Source organism: Sander lucioperca, chromosome 12 (assembly GCF_008315115.2).
Source record: "Sander lucioperca isolate FBNREF2018 chromosome 12, SLUC_FBN_1.2, whole genome shotgun sequence".
NCBI classification, from domain to species: domain Eukaryota; kingdom Metazoa; phylum Chordata; class Actinopteri; order Perciformes; family Percidae; genus Sander; species Sander lucioperca.
In genome coordinates this window covers 31,740,770-31,758,737 of record NC_050184.1, presented here as the reverse complement: position 1 = coordinate 31,758,737, position 17,968 = coordinate 31,740,770, and the positions used below count along the sequence as shown (strand labels likewise).

Sequence of the window (17,968 nt, the reverse complement as noted above, 5' to 3'; positions counted from 1 at the left end):
TAATGCCACACAATCCTAACCTTTACGTAGACATTTGCAAAAAATAAAATACAAAAAATAAAAGCACTAATATTTTGATATTTTTATTTATTTGTTTTGCTTTTTAACATTAAAAAAATCTTACAGAGAGAGAAAGAGGTAGAGACAGTAAGAGGGAAATGGTTAATAATGAATCACAGAATAGAGCAATAAATTGACAAAGCAGATTGTCTGGGTGCTTTTTCATCACAGTTCATAGTCAGTCCTTAAAGATTGCGTATGTTCGTTGTGCAGAGAGGGAATGAGAAGCTGCCAACTTTCACTCAACAACATCACTCTGGGACTCATATTGCTGCTCGCTGGATGGATTTATCCCACAGATCTGATTCACATTTCTATTTGGGTAAATATCCCATAATTTCCACTTCTTCCAGCAATCTGGCTATGATATCCTTCCAAAGGAACCTGTGAGAGAGAGAAAGATTTATACTTTTGGGACTTTCCAAACATTTAAACCACAAGTTCAACATTTTGGGATGCACACTTATTCGCTTTGAGGCAGAGAGTTAGATGAGAAGATTGATACACTCTAATGTACACTTAATTACAACATACGGGTAACTTAAAAAAGACTGAAACTGCTAATATATTAAAGATATTTCCTACCTGACAGAATGAGCTACCCTACTTTTAACCACATTTATAGAGGGATTAGGCCAGCCTGATACATATTTCCTGCCTGACAGAATGAACTAAGCTACTTTAAATCACATGTATAGAGGAGGTAGGCCATCCTGATAGATAGTTCCTGCCCGACAGAATGAGCTACCCTACTTTTAACCACATTTATAGAGGGATTAGGCCAGCCTGATACATATTTCCTGCCTGACAGAATGAACTAAGCTACTTTTAACCATATTTATAGAGGAGGTAGACCATCCTGATAGATATTATCTGCCTGATAGAATGAGATACCCACCTTTTAACCACAGTTGCAGAAGTAGTATGCCATCCTGATAGATATTTCCTACCTGACAGAATGAGCTACCCCACCTTTAATTACATTTACAAAGGGAGTAGGCCGTCCTAAAATATAATACTGCCTGGCTCTGTCCAAAGCCTACCAGCACCTCGAAAGCTCACTAATTAACAGGCATCGTCTCAACTGTTTTATTCTTACAAAAACTGAAGTGTAAGAGGGATTATGTCTTAGAGAATGTTTGGCCAGGAGACCAGTTGCGACTCCAGAGAGTCAGTGGCCCCAGCCAAAAAACAGTCCAGCACACAACACCCCACAATCTACAGATTAAACAAACAAAGATATAGCCTGTCGATTAGTGAGCTTTAGAGGTGCTGGTAGGTGGATTTTGTTATCTTTGGATGGAGCCAGGCTAACAGTTTCCAAGTGTCCAGTCTTTATGCTAAGCTATGAAACGTCTAGCTTAAGTTTTATATTTACAGACATGAGAGCGGTATCAAACTTCACTATCTAATTCTCTCCCAGAAAGTGAACAAGTGTGTTTCCCAAAATGTCAAACTTTAAAGTCAAGGTTGGAGAATGGAGTCGTGAAAAGTAAAAATACACACCCTCGCTTCTGCTGAGCAGCTGCAGGTTGCGTCCCTCCTCCTGCACCTGAAGCTGCAGCACCTGCTGCAGCAACTCCTGCCGAAGTGTTTCTTGCACTAGTCCCATCCTCTCCAGCTTCTCCCCATTCAGTCGCAACAACGCACGGCCTGGAAGGTAAACGCAAAAATAAATGTCGCTTTCATTTTGTGATTCTTTAAGCCACCTCCCATTCCTATGTCTTCTGATTATGGTAGCAGTGTGACCTGTGATGGCGTGCTGGGAGAACGCCTCCACGTAGGTTAGGTAGTTGTGTGGACAGTGTTTCTTCAGCCATTTACAAACATCTTGTTGTGACCAGAGCACGACTGGGCGGATCAGACTGGGCTGTGTTGGGCTTGTGTGATATATCCCATAACTGTCACTGGAACAGTACTGGAGAAAGACAGACAGAGTTAAATACAGAGAAGATAGACATATACTGTATTAAAAGAATGGTCCAACATTTTGGGAAATACACTTATCTGCTGTCTTGCTAAGAGTTAGATGAAAAGATTAGCATAAAGACTGGGAAACAGGGAAACTACTAGCCTGGCTCTGTTCCATAACATCCACCCTACCCACACCTCTAAAGCTCACGTTTAAAATGACAAATTGTGGTTTTATGGAGGGGTACAGGTACAGATGCACATAGACATGCCTATACAGGAGGAACTGAAAAGGTAAGCCCTCTATAAAGAACGGTTCAAACTCATTAAAACGCACAAGGATGACTGCGACCGCATGTGTATGCAGATCAAACACTCTGCACAGATGTGAACATCTAAGTTGTCTGGAAGATCAGCGAACATGCAGCAGCAGCTCCTGCAACAGTAACAGCACAGCAGGAGGGGCATGTAGGTCAGTGTGATCATGAGATCCAGTTCTTTAGTCTTAAGAAATGTACAGGATGTAAACCTATGAAGGAATAATCAAACTGGGCCTTTGATCAGTCAATCAGTTTTAAAAAATTCAGCAGGTTCAGCGTTTCTCCAATTTAAGATTTTCTCAGATGCAGGAAAGTGGTGCCTCAAAAAAAAAGAAAAGAAAAGAAAAAAAGAAAGGCTGACTTACGAGTGGAGCAAGATTTTTGCTAGAAGTCTGCTTAATGTGTCAGAGTGATGACTCTATCTGATGAAGAGGAACATTTTTTAGAGTATGTTCCGGCTAAGAAAGATTCTTAAAATACAATTACTAATATATTTTAATGCCATCTTATTGAAGTATTTCTCCTCTGAAGCTAATGTTTCAGTATTGTGCATTTTTACATTGTAATAAGTTGTTTTTGTGTCCATTTGTATTCATCCATCCATTTAATATCTGCAACTCATTATCCATTACATGATCTGATGAAACACTCAGAGCCATAAACAATAACATTTCCTCTTTGGGAAATATATCCTTATGTGGCTTAAAATCTAACATAATGAGTTGTTCTTCAACATACTCCTACAAGCTTAAACAAATACCCAGCTGATTTTGCTCCCTGTTAATTTAATGTCTAGCAATTAAACCCAACAAATGGTTCAAGTCTCATTATCCGTGATTATTGTGAGTAATATTGTCCAACACACTGAAAAGAAATAGGTTACATGTAGCACAGAACAAAGCAGCTCACATGGCACTTCACAGAGAGTAGAAACAATGAATAATCATCAGCCTTGTTTAAATGTAAAACAACAGTTTAACCCTCCTGTTGTCTTCCCCTCGACCATTAACTTGTTATCCTTCCTGGTCTAAATTGAAAATTGTTTTTATTTTGTGCTTTTTCCAACGTTTTAGTACGCTTTTGATGCTGTTTTAAACATCTTTTGTCACTTTTTTCTAGGGCTGGGCGATATGGAGAAAATCAAATATCACGATATTTTTGACCAAATACCTCGATATCGATACCACAGCGATATTGTAGTGTTGACTATTTGTGCTTTCACAAAATATTCACACAATGAGATTTTTGATAAATAATCATCAGTAATGTGGATATAATGACTAAGTGGGGAAAAGGCAAATAATAGAACAGTTACAACAGTCTGGTAAGTTCAGAAAATGAAATCACTTTACTGTAATGCAGCCTTTAAAACCAGGAAAAGACAACACTTATGCCATATTACGATATCCAAAATCTAAGACGTTATCTAGTCTCATATCACAATATCGATATAATATCGATATATTTTTTCCAACGCTTTTTTTTAATTCATGGTCACAAACCTAATTTAAGTGACGTTATACCTAATTTTTGAGTTAAAAAAAGCAGAAATTATGAATTATTGTGACTAATAGTTAAAGTCAGAGGATGTTGAGTGGATAATCACAGACTGGTATATGTTAAGGTTTAGTCAGGATACTGTTTTAAAACCCTTTACACATTTTTTTGAAATTCTATAAAATTGAATAAAACACCCAAAATTCAATGGAAGTAATTATTAATTGTACCTGCGAGGAACATTGTATGGCTTCCATACAACGCACATATGCATCCAAGTTATGTTTGGGCAATTTGGATGAAAGAAACCCATATTTCTGATATAAAAAAACTTTGAAAACGGGTCAAATTGGACCCGAGGACAACACAAGGGTTAAGTAAAACAAGAGGATACATTACTCCCTACTGTGTTTTATACAAAAAGTCACCACAATCTAAACAGCATTTATTCTGTTATTCTTTCCAGACAGACATCATTATTTTACATATGAGGATACTACGATTGCCCCCCCATGTAGAACAAGTTTAATACAAAGAACTGAAAAGGATCAAACAATAGTGGCATGTGGGGAGTCTTTACTAGGTTTTCTTTAAAGATTTAGCTGCATAAAGAACTAGTTTTGCTCCTAAAAGATGTGATATTGATGGAGATGGAGATGTTGTGATGTTTTGTATCAGTGTTTGTATTGTTGAGTCTTACTGTGAGAAGGGATGTCAGAAACTCTGTGTATCATAAATACATGTGAACGTCCGGAGGAGTAGCTACTGCTGTTGTCACAGTACATGGAGCTAATGGGGATCAAAATAACAGAAAAACAACGAAAGGAAGACACATTCAGAGCAGCAAGTTTGAATTTAGTAGTTTTCTGCCTCCTGACTGACTTCCAATCCACCATGGTCCTACAATTTATTTTATTTGTATACTTCCTGCTCTACACTTAAAGAACACTGGGTTTCTTTTTCTGTACTTTTCAACTCCTTATGCATTCTGCAAAACCCTGCATTGCTGCTATTTGTGAGTCAGTATGTGAATATTTTGACTTCTGAATTGGGCCTTTGTATGGATGCATGTATTCTGAATTATCACACAATGACCGGTACTTCTCACACTGTGTGGCACTAAATTCAAGAGTTATTGTAATGGCATTGTAATGTTTCTCACACATTTCATATGAAGCAAACAGTTTCCTCAATTCATCAGAAATAAACAGTTGTCTCAAACAGACAGCGTCCAAGTCGAATAAGTGATACATTATTTGACCAATCAAATGTCAGATAATTATGAAAAATGGCCATCACAATATGCTAAAGCCAAAGATAATAAGAACATAGCTGGTTCTGTCTCAACAGTCCAAAATCCCCCCAAAATGTCCAACTGAATGAATTGTGTTGTTGAGAGAGACTATAATGACTGTTTATGGTTTTTTGTGTGCAAATCAAACAAACATTTACAGTATACTAGTGAGGAGTTTGTGGTTGCAGAGTGGATACAAGTACAACTTGTAGAAAAAGAGTAAATAAATCTAGCTAAAGGATGAAAAGCTAAACAGTGGAAGAAGTGAAAGTACTGAACTTCACATGCTCCTTCCTAACACACAACACTGATTAAGTTTTTGTTCCTCAAAACAAAAATAAACCAGCCACCACATCATGTGCATCCAAGAGGATTGAAGCAAACAAACGATGCATTGTGTACTACTCTGTTATCAGCCCAGCCCAGTTCTATGTTTGCAGCTTTGGTTTCAGCTCATTACTGCTTTTTAAAGAGTCTTTGATGGGGTGAACACAAAGACATGGGCTTTCTGACTAGCAACCAAGGGCTTTAAATGAGGACAGTTTACAGCACAAATGGATCGTCTCTCTTGACGGCGAGCAGGCAATGCTGTTATCAGATAACGAAACGAATATCAACTCAAATATAAAATTCAAACTGCAACAGAAAAGCTACTGGAAGTGGATCTGACGACGGTTCATATTAAAAAAAAAAAGGCTTAGCATACTGTTTATTACGCTGAAACAACAATAGGCTGTATACCGTCAAGCATTCGGTATCAAACTAAATTCTGTTTTTTTCTGCTGCCAGTCAACAGTGTTGCTGCAGCACAGCGCAAGTGTTGGAGGACCGGTGCTATTTAAAGCCATACTAAAAGGCTGTTAGAGCCCATAAAGCCCCTAGGGACAGAGCGACGTCCATTCTCTGCTATCAAAGTGTCCATTTGCAACAATGTGTGGTGACCGGCCTCATTTTCCAGACTATGATTTTTTTTTTGCTTTCAGACTTTTCTGTACAGAAATCTGAGCGAAGAGTTACTGAACACCACTGAGGAGCATTTCCATGTATGCTCATGTTGATAAGACAACAAGGAAAATATTTGTTTTGATGAAATTGATGAAAAAGATTGTTCTGTCAGCATGACTTTATGCCATAAGACAGTGGGACTGACAATGGAAAGGAAAGTTGAAAACACACAACACTGCTACTTTCTTGCTTTTTTCATGGAGCTATAATGCTCTCTTATTCCATTTGATGCAACCACTACAGTTAATTTAAGTCACAAAAATGATTTTCATTATTCAATTATTATTATATAGATAGCGTTAGTTGTGGTGAAGGTTAATAACTAGACTGTTAAAACTCAAGCAGCTGGTAGTCATTTATCCTCACCAATCTGTATTTTAGCCCATGATTTAAATCATGACACAAAATAACGTAGGGAGTGCTCAAATCACAGATGGTACCAACGGCTAACGACGCCAAGGATACAATGATTTTATAGCAGAAATTCTAATTTCTCATATACTGTATCTTGACCGTGGAGAATGAAGATAACCCAGGGGATATCACACAACCATGTTGGGGTAATGTGTGTGTGTTCAGTACCTGCAGGGCCTCTGTGCCCGGCTGCTGCAGCAGCTTCACTGTCCTGCCTCCTGCGGTTTTCTGCCCACGCCCATCATGCCAGGTTAGATTCCCACCTGTCCGTCGACTCAGCTGGTGCTTGAAGCCCTCAGGCAGAGCCCTGTACTCCACAGCTGGCCTGCAGAAACTGAAACTGGATGCCGCTGGAGAGATAAAAGCAGGAGGTGTAATGATTAGACAGCTGGATCGCCATGTAACCACTGACAATGTAAAGACAGCATGCTCTGCAAAAATACTCCCTCAACTTTGTGTGACTTGAAAGCAAAAGCCAGAGTCGAACCCACCTAGACACCCTGTCATTCAGGGATGATGTCATTATGAAGTACCTGCTCATACCTGCTTTACTGATAGTGAGCAGGCATGAGGTAATGTTCAAAGTCACCTGAGCCTGCACAAGCTCACGAGTAATTCACGGAAGTCAGTGTTCAGCTAACACTATTACTTTTTGCAGAGCTTGTAGGTGAATGTCGGAGCTGTGAGACGAGCCACTTTCTCATCATTACGAGGAGGCCTGCAGGCAGACATCTAAACCCACTGAACAGCAGGCGGCTTCCCAACATCCAGTAATTAAAGAAAGTGTGGAACTACAGTAAACACGCTGTTACTGGCACAGATGCTGGTAGAAAGCCACGGGTCATTACTGATTCATGTGCCAGATTTGAAGAATTTTCCTACCGTGTCTGAAGTGTGTGTGCAGTGGTGTTTGTGTGTGTGCGTGCTAACGTGCATTTTCAAAATACTTAAAGTGAGAGGAGAATTTCAAAAGAGGACGTAACGAGAGACTGTCAGGGGGGACGAGGGTTGGAGGAGATGAAAGAGTGTCTTTTGGTTTTCTAGCTTCCGCGCCTCTCCTTTCTGTCACTCAACATCTCCCACAGAGAGCGGAGCAATGCTGAGTTCTGCAATCATCAAGGCAAACCAGCAGCATCAGAATATTATGAATACAACTCTGTATGAGATTTCTGTTTCTTTGAGGTGTAACTCCAAGACTGCGCATGCATGAACTCTCCTTCAGTGTTATTACTCCCCCAGGCTGCTGCAGTAACCACAAACAAGCCCCTTTCCAGGATTAAACACATTTAAGACCACTTGTCAGACTGAGTTTTTTTTTCCTTCCTTTAGTTTTGCTCGTCAACTAGCACACATAGAAATTGCCAGCACCGTTGAACAAAAATCTTACTAAACATGCTGTGAAGTGTCAAGCCTGCCAGCAATATGTTTCACTTGGTATTTTGGTTGAATCTGCACTGTAGATTAAACAGAAAGCAACACATACTGTAAGCTACACTAGCTGTTTTTTTTTTTACAAAGATGATGCATTCATAATAAAATAAAAGATGCAAATCACATACAATTGTACACATATGGGACTTTAAACGGTAGCTATCCAATTGAGAGTCGTTTAAATGCAATAAGTGACCACAACAACAGTCACACCATCAGACTATAGACACTGTTCCTTCTGGCGCGCTGTCCGTTTCAGCACCAAGTCATTGACCATCAGCAGACCACCCTGCATCCTCCTCTTGTTTCCTAAAGACACCATAACGCTCCTGTAATGTCCCTACAGGCGTTCATACACTGCTGAGGTTAAAGTTACCGAGCTGTAGTATTGCTTCCTAAGGTTTTTTTTTTTTTTTTTTTTTTTTTTTTTTTTTAATTCTACGGTTTTTGGTAGAATTAATAATGTTTGACGTCCTATAGTATGTACTTTCTCATATTACTAGCATTTGTCATTTCTCATATTATAGTAGGCTACAGCAGGCGTTTTGTCAACATACGCGACCACTGGCAAACCGGTCATACGAGTACGGAGTTAAACCAACAAACTCATGCTCTGTGCGTTCTTTATGTCGAAGTTTCCATTGAATGGAGGCTATTTCAAGGACAATTTCGACGAATTGACCTAAATGTAACCCGCAAAAAGCCGCCTACCGTCCACAGCCATGGTGTTTCCGTGCCGTAGTGGATCTAGTGACAGTCTCCCATCGTCTCCGGTGACCGACACACAGGATGCAGGTCCTGCGCCCGCCTCTCCGCGTTGTGTTTACCGATAAAAAAGTTTCAGTGAGGTTTGGCAGGAGGAATGACGCTCCACATCCTCTCAACTGGTTTGACTGGGGGAAATGCCTTCAAACCGGCTCACGTCGTCCACCGGTGTCAGTCGCTGCTGGCGTCTGTGGACTGAAGTTGTCTAAGACACGACAAGAATGTCCCCGAGCAGCTGGCTCGCTGGTTCCGCTGGCTATGGCGTGCGCGAGGAGAGCGCGCGTGCTGTATGTATTTGTGTGTGGTTTTATATCTGTGTCGTGAGAATCAGACGCGCGTCTTTTTCTCAAGAGCCTGCATGAGCGCAGTAAGCTCAAAGTGCAGCCCCGGGGCCCTGTAATTATCGCAGCCAGTGGAGACTCTGAAAAACAGCCGGATGAAAAGGCTTCTCATCACTGCAGCATCCACCCTAAGGAATTCCCCCTTTGCTTTTTCTTAAAGAAAGGCAGCTCTGTGAGCGCCTGTGGGCAGTGGGCCCTCTCTGAGATGGACCCTCTATGTGGGGTTTGTCCAGAAACACTGCAAGGCGGAATCAGACAGCACCAATCCTGCTCCCACCTAATCATAATCATTCAATATGCATTACATTTGGTTCCTTGTTTCTTTCTTTGCCATTTATACCACACACACACACACACACACACACTCACACACACACACACACACACACACACACACATTAAAAAAGAAAGAGAAAAAGGGCAAAACAAACAAACAAAAAACTCAATGTTAAGACTGAGCTTTTGGAAAATACAAGGTCACAACAAAAACTATTTTATAATTGAATAAAAGAATGGCGAGGAAGAAAAGGGAGTAGGCCTACAAGGAGGCACTCTAGAAAAAAAAACGGTGGGCCCTGTTGGCTCCCATTGGGGCCCACCAATAAATAATTCCCACGTTTGCCATTTAGAATAATAATCATGATCTCTTTAAATGACAAATGCTGCCATTGGTCCAGCCTGAGCAATCCATCTAGAAGCATGAGGAGTTTTCCATATATTAGTAATATATGCTCCGTCACCAATACTGTCTGAATCAACTAAGCATCAGTAGAAGGGGCATGTGGAATCTCCCAGTACAAATAAGCCATAGAAAAGACCTAAAAAGAAAGGCAAACTGGATTTTGTTTATCCACTGCTACAAATCTTGCTAGAGCTGCGGGAAGTAGCTGAGGGATTGTCCCTGAAGGGTCTGGACTAAAATATATTTCATGGTTCTCATCTGTGTATTTATAAATATCTCATACTTTTACATCAGGCTGCTCTGGTTTTGAAACTGTTTGGTTGAAATCTACAAAACAGCAAAACAAAAATGCACTGACACATGAAGCTGCATGTGTTATCAAACGGTTTCATTTTCTGTACAGATGAAAACATGACTGTCCTCTTGAGACAGATTTTGGCAGGGGACTAGCGGTGCAAGTGTGATAATTCAATTTAATTAATTGTTATGTTTTTATGATGAAAGTTGATTAGAGAGATCAAGGTAAAACCCACACAATATTACACAGGGCTGTGCATGGCACTTGATCAGTGTCAACAGTGAATGTGTGCAGGTGTTCTGTTGTGCAGCCATAGAGAGAGATGTTTATCACAGGGTATCGCAGACTTAGAGTACTTCAATGACCTTGTAGACTCCACCAAAACAGAATACAAATGTTTTCATAAACTGATACTCAAGGCTTTTACTACTGCATCTCTGCTTTAAGTTGAATAACAGAAACACCGTATTTTTATTATTCTTAGTCAAAAAACAGATCCCAGTCCCGCTAGTTAGATTACAAGATCGATACCAACTGTGATGGGGGGAGTTTTTACTTAAGTAAAAGTAGCTATATTACTGTGTCAAAATACTCTGTAATAATTAAGTACTGCATTCAAAATATTGGGGTACAAGTGCCTACCCTTTATCAGGAAATTGTACTTAAATAATCAAAAGTATTCATTATGGAGAGTTTTAGTCTTGAGCAAACTGTAGCTACTTTTTTATCAAAAACAATGCATCATATTTTATTCGGGGTAGCAATCTCACGATTCCATTCAGAAAGAATTTGTGATTCAAAGAAAGCTGGGCACTATATTTTGGCTCTTACTCCAGTGCACTGTGTGCCAAAACACTGACTTCTGTCCTTTGCCCACTGAGCTGCAAACTGACAGTTAAGCCAACTGATCTTGGTGAAAGTCATAACAGGAAAAGGCAAAAAAAAGGTCTGATAGAGTAAGCAGCTTTTTTATTTAAGTTTGGTGCATAAACTTGGAGGGATCTTACAGTCTTCTTCCTGTATGAAAATAATGTCATTACAGTATAATTTAATGACCAACAGCACTGGTTAAATGCTTTTAGTAAAAAACATTTTCATCTCCCTGTCCCCTCTGTGGATTGTGTAGTACCATTCTTATCATCTTTATTAGTGCATAATCCTCATGTAATTGAGTGGTGGATTGAATAAACACCTGCTCAGCATGAGACTGCAATCCTAAAGCTCAAGGAATAAAAAACATACACAAATTCTGCTTCATATATTTATATATATATATATATATATATATATATATAGCTGCAGATCAGTAATAGGCTCTCTGAATGGCATTCATGAAGGATGTGTCTGCTAAAGCAAAATAAGAAAAAAGAAGAAAAAGGTCTTATCAGTGAGTAATCGGAGTAATTGAAAAGTACTCAGTACCAGCCAAGTAACTCTAAATCTCTCCAAAGGTAACAAAATCCACCATCACCTCTAAGGCTAACTTATTTACATGTTATATATTTGCTTATTCCATACAAAATCAAAGTGTAATAATGAGCTATAGTTTGTGAGGCTTTGAGGTGCTGGTGGGTAACTTTGGACGGAGTCAGGCTAGTTGTTTACCCATTTACAGTCTTTATGCAAAGCTAAGCTAACTGTCTCCTGGCTCCAGCACAGACATGAGAGTGGTATCGATCTTCTCATCCAACTCTCAGCAAGAAAGTGAATACGCGTATTTCCCCAAATGTCAAATCATTCCTTTAAGGCATTTTAAGACACTGTAGTGAACATAGTACTCACAGCAAACATGGGTTGCAAATATATGAAATATATCTCCAGACAACAATTGGCTATTTTTTTAAAGGGTCACAACATGAAGAAATATATCTAATTGATTGATTCAAATTATTATGACTGACATTGCAATTGCAATATTCATGATATTGGAGGGAACAGTAATATAATCATGGTGTGAGTTTGGTATGTACCAAAGAAAGACTTTTTTTTAGGTCTGTAGAATAATACTTGTAGGTCGGGACATCTATACAGCGCAACAACACTTTGACAAATATTAAGCCCCCCTGCGTTTTGATATTGCACAGTCCATGATAAAATTGCGATTAATTGTGCAGCCCTAGTCTGCAACATTTAAGTGTCATATAAGTAACAGTTAGTTTGAGGATGAGGGGGAAAGTGGAGGGGGCCCAGAATGCCATTCAGTTTAATTATGTGCCATTCTGGGTGCCTTGAATGTCCTGATTTAACATTCTCTCTTTGGGTTTATTAAAATCAAAAGATGCCGAGAGTGTATGCGAGGCGGAGTTCCCTGCTGTCTTTTTCATTTTGAAATATGTGATTGATGTTTATTTGAAATGACTCCACACAAAATCTGCCAGATATTCTCTTACATCCTCCCACAATCAAATGCCTGAATTACATGCAATCTTCCTATTCACCACTGGTGATTCCTGCCTCTTTGGCTCTGGCCTAATTTTTTAAAACAGTGGTCACAGAAATACGATGTTTATCCCAGTTACACCACAAACTGCACATGGGATTATAAAGCCAGCGGACTAGTTTGAGATTAATTGCCAGGGTGTGGGTATAAGCAGTTTCTGCAGATGTTTCTAAAGCAACAGACTGGAGAATTGGTGCTCCTCTTAAACTTTAAGCATGTACACATTTGGCCTGGTTAGAGCACTAAAAGATAAAAGGGACCACTTAAATTTGTAGTTTCCACAGGAGAGAACACCAAAGAGTCTCAAATATTAATAGTAGTCACTGAGGTTTACACTGAGCAGCTGACTTTTGTTTTAATGTTAAAAAAAGGATTTTCTTTTAGCAATTTAGGAATTAGTTTTTTATGGTCATTCCAGACTGATCGAAAAAATCCTGCCCAGCAGTCCGAACGTTAAACATATTGTAACACTACGGCCATGAGGCAGAGTTAATAGTTTCTTATTGAGCAACAATTTTACCTACTTTTGTAGCGGTTGATAAGATCAAAGTCAGAGCATTTGGGAGAGAGAGGGTAGAAACTGAGGTGGGAGTTTCTCCTCTTCATCAACAACATCTAAGCCAGTAGTTAACACAAGGGGGCAGTCTCATTCTGTGTACAGAGAGACATTGTACTGTGTGATTGTACTGCAATATTTCACCATTGCTCAATATTATATTTACAAAGCCAAAATTACTTACTTACTACTACTACTACTACTACTACTACTACTGTTTACTAGGGGTGCACAATTCAGAAAATGTCACGATTTGATTCAATATCGATTTTTAGGCTCAAGATTTGATTCAAAAACGATTTTCGATTCAAAAACGATTCTCGATTAAAAAAACGATTCACACAGTAAAAACATTCGCCCCGTGTTGGCTGAGTCCTGCAGCGGTGCAGGGTTCAAATCTGACCTGCTGCCCTTTGCTGCCCTTCTACTTGTCTCCCTCTCCTCCTCCTCTCTCCCTCTCTTCTCCCTAGTAGCGCGAAGCGAACAACAAAAGCTGACAATTTTGTCTGGACAGACGAGGAGGTGTTATTGCTCCAAACAATGAACACACACACAGCGTGCACACACACGGCACACACACACACACACACAGTGTGATTTCCTTTGATTACTGTGACTTTTATGTGTGAGACTCTTCATTTTGGACTATGTGAGCCTTTAAGAGAGATTAACACAGTTTTCACAGTTAACACAATTATAAATATAATCCCATACACCTTTTTGCCATAACAGATGAAGTCAGAAATTACCCAGCACACAAAATAAAAGCTTCAATTAAGAGTCGCTTCAAAGATTCTCACACACACACACACACACACACACACACACACACCCTTTTTTTTTTTTTACCCTTTATACGGGAATGCGACGGTGGAGCGTTTTTAAGATTTCCACTCTGGAGGGTGCGTTTTTAAGCCCCAAAAATGCCGTCGACATCTAAACGAAAGGCACATCTGATAACATATTTTGTCGCTTTCACCCGAGAGCGTATTCGTGTAAACAGGGCCTTAGTTTACTACAGTGTTTTCTACTTTATTGGCAACTGAAACGGATGCAACCCCATTATTATTATTACACTGTTGCCGTTTGTTTCATGCTTTGAAACTAGTGGCAGTGGTGGAATGTAACTAAATACATTTACTCAACTTCTGTACAATTTTGAAGTACTTGTACATGAGTATTTCCATTTTATGCTACTTTATATTTCTAAACAAATTATGTACCTTTAGCTCCACTACAGTTCTTTGACAGCTTTAGTTACTTTGCAGATTCAGATTATTGCTGCAATATGACACAGAACCTCCAGTACTATAGTACAAAAAATACAATTTAGCCATCCATCCATCTGTATACTGCAAACATGGAATTCATTATGGAAGGAATTTCAATGCAATTCTAATCTCCATACAATACTTTCTACTGTTTGTCCAGGCATGCAGGAGGCCGCATTATCGTCCCTCTTTAGACCTTTAGATTGTACTGAATTAGATTTTGTACGCATTTTGATTTCAATACAACACCACAGTATAATACTGACTTACTGTGTAATTTAGGTTTGTTACATTTGTTTCTGAAAATAAGCTTGAGAAATATAAAGCTATATGGGAAAGACATTGGCTGTCTGTAGAGCCGACTATCCTTAAGAGACGTGTATGTAAGTATGTGTGTGTGTGTGTGTGTGTGTGTGTGTGTGTGTGCGCGTGTGTTGACTGTCTCCAGATGGGTACACACTGCAATGAGTCTGGCAACAGCAAACACAGTGAACTTCTTGGTCAATGTGTGAAGTGTGGCGTGACCTCTACCTCCCCATGTGGCCACCAAATTATGTTTGTTCTGGCCAACATTTGTCCTATTTATTGACTAAATTCTTAAGATAGTGACACCTTAGAATCAATTCTAGTACCAAAAGCAAAAAAGGTCCAATCAAAAACTTCAGCTAAAACAGAACAATCTTACATAAAGAGGTAAAAACAACCAAAATACATTTAACTGTGTGCACCGCCACAGGAAACAAGGTTCAGGTTTGTGAAGTGTTGAGACCAATTACTCTTGTTTGTTCTTTTACGTGGCTGTGAACATACAAGAGCGGATATAGGCCACTCTAAAACAAACAAACAATGCTGCAAATTAGACGGTTTCTAAACCTGCATTTGTAAGATTTCCATGTTTTCATTTGTAACAAGCAAACAAGTGAAGCGATTTGGGTCAAACAATGTTCAGAATAAGGTTCTATCAGGCTCATAGTGTTGGTTAGGTTCACTTTAGTGTGTGAAGAAACTATAAAAAAATTTATAAACCTTTCACACTCTTTAGATCACGCTCCAACTCATCTGTTATTCCATGCAAGTTTAAACAAAATGCTTTGAATGGACATCTTATTTGAGCCGGCACTGTTGGGAAAGCATTGCCAAAGCCACATAGTCCAGTAAAGCACTGACTTTGTTGAAAACTAAAGACACACATAAGGAGATTTACAGACCAGTTCAGAATTTAGAGCGCTAGTGTTAAAACTAAATAGACACAAAGTAATAGGGAAGGGATAAACACCAATGCAACTACCCATATATGGTGTTCTCTCCTTTTTTCATGCAGGCTAATTTGGCCTCACCCTGTTCATAATGTGGCGATGTCGAGAAGTCCATGAACAGCTTAAGCCTGACGTACGCGTTATGACGGGCAGGTGAGTGGAAGCTAAAACAGCTGTAACTGTGTGATGCCATTCAAGGAAAACTCTGGGTGGAGCTGCCACCGGCCTGCAGAATAAAGCTACACTTGTTTCACAGCACCAGAAAGTCCGAGTCTGGATGCTGTGTGCTCTGCAACATGTTTCACATGATACAATGAGAGCTTGTTTACAAATCAGTAGGGTAAAAGACCTCACGGAGAATATGTAACACACACACACACACACACACACACACACACACACACACACACACACAGTATCTGCACTGAACAGGGTGTTTCCAGGTAAAATAAGTTGGACCTGGTACAAACAGGATACAGGAAATGGGCCTGCTTCTGAAAAAGGGTTAATCAAAAGATCCCTGCAAAATAATGGACACAGTGTTACTCTTGTTCAAAATGAGGTCATGTTACAATGGTCACAGCGAAACATTTTTTAAGAATGTGTGGTATTAATGGTGACCTGTACATATACTCTATATACACTACATAGGCAGTTTTACAAAATAATATGTGTTGTACTCCAATGAATGACTTTATAATCAAAGCCGTATATCAGCTCAGTATTTTTATATATACAGTATATATATATATATATATACAGTATATATATATATATATATATATATATATATATACTGTAAGTAGAAGGACTCAGATCCTCTAATACAAGTTAAAGTCCTTCAAACAAATCTTACTTTTGAAACAGTACACCGTATTATCAGCTAGATGTACCTCAAGTATCAAAAGTCCTCGTTCTGTAGAAAAATACTTTTAATACTGATGCATCAATGTTTAAGCAGCATGTTACTAGTTTTAACCACTTTATATATAGTCAGATACTTAGTCCATTGGTTTCCAATTTAAGGGTTAGGCCCTTTCAAAAAAGGTCACAAGATAAGTCTAAGGGGTCCTGAGATGATTAATGGGAGAGGAAATTAAAGAAACAAGTTGTGCTACACAAATCCGCATTTATTTTCATGTTATATCTAATCTTTGCTTTTTTTTTAATATTGGATAATTTAATTTCTTTTGTGCCGCAAACTTTAAATTAAACATTTAAATGAAACCATCCGAGAAGTTTAGAGAGGAAATGGAATTGCTAACAACTCAGACACGAGAAATGTCACAAGGGGCCCCAACTACACACTTATTTTTTGTAAGGGATCACAAATTAAAATGGTTGGGAACCACAGGATTTATCTTGAACAATGTGTTGTATTTTATAATCTTAATTTTGTATATTTAATCTAAAAAAGTAATAGCTGTCTGATAAATGTAATGGAGTAAACAGTACAATATTTCCCTCTGAAATGTAGTGGAGTAGAAGAATAGTAGTAGCATAAAATGGAACTACTTAAGTGAAGTACAAGAACAGTGCTTGAGTAAATGTACTTCCCACCACTGCATATGCTAGAAAACACAGACTTTCAAACTGATATTAAGGCAATTAATGGAAACTGTGGTATTTTGTAAGCTCCATCGTCACCCACCTTCCTTTGGACTATCTGCATAGTCACAGACAGCCTTGTGAACCATATAATTATAATAGGGTACATTTTTACCTTCTACATTAATCACATGCTGCCCTGCATTCTCAGCTGTAATAGAATAAAGGAACAGACTGGATAGAAAAGTGTAATCAACAGTTTTAAAGACCAACTCAAAATGCTTAAAGCTGTTAAGAACTTATACTTGTATTACAAGTTTAATTTGAGGGCTTTGATTTTATTCACAAAAGTGTTTAGTAAGCTTATTCTGCAATCCATATTTCACTTAGAAATGCAAAAGCTATCACTTCCTAGTAATTGATTATACATGCAGTTAAAATATGGCTCCGTCTAACTGTCCGTTAAGTGTTTAAGCTGTGATACAGTGGGGTTGCCAGGCGTCTTTCTATACTCAGGGCGGTGAAGTTATACAACTGTACAAAGACTAGTGTTGTGAATGAATGTGTGGGCTTGTGGGGCAAGGCACTCAGGCATGGGTGTGTACTGTCACAGCCTTCAACACAGGGTATTTGTTTTTATTTGTTTTCAGTCCTGGAGGTTTGCTGTTAGGTTGGGGTTTAAACTGTGTCAAGTGTGAAGTAAAAGAGCCCAAGATGTTTCACAGATTTCACTTTAGAGACTGCAGAGCCATCACATAACCTCAACAATATCATCACAGATCATTCATTCTAGCATTAAAAAAGATGTGTGGACTCCAATGCTGGACAGATTTTACACAATATTATATATTTTTAGTATGCTAGTTTAGTACCACACAA

At 38.9% G+C, this 17,968-nt stretch overlaps 1 protein-coding gene across 2 annotated transcripts in view; it reads right to left on the bottom strand.

The window, feature by feature from the left end:
* Positions 1-79: 79 nt before the first annotated feature.
* samd10a (sterile alpha motif domain containing 10a) overlaps positions 80-17,968 on the bottom strand; it is a 48,726-nt gene continuing 30,837 nt past the window's right edge. Inside the window, exons 1-5 of one of the 2 annotated variants that reach the window (XM_031290437.2) lie at positions 8,644-9,070; positions 6,670-6,851; positions 1,810-1,978; positions 1,567-1,713; positions 80-444 (exon numbers count right to left, since the gene is read on the bottom strand). In XM_031290437.2, coding sequence (XP_031146297.1) covers positions 422-444; positions 1,567-1,713; positions 1,810-1,978; positions 6,670-6,851; positions 8,644-8,656 — 534 coding nt within the window. In that variant the 5' untranslated portion in view covers positions 8,657-9,070 and the 3' untranslated portion in view covers positions 80-421. Of the gene's footprint in view, positions 445-1,566; positions 1,714-1,809; positions 1,979-6,669; positions 6,852-8,643; positions 9,071-17,968 lie in introns of those variants that run through there. The other variant, XM_031290436.2, reaches the window with a different exon arrangement.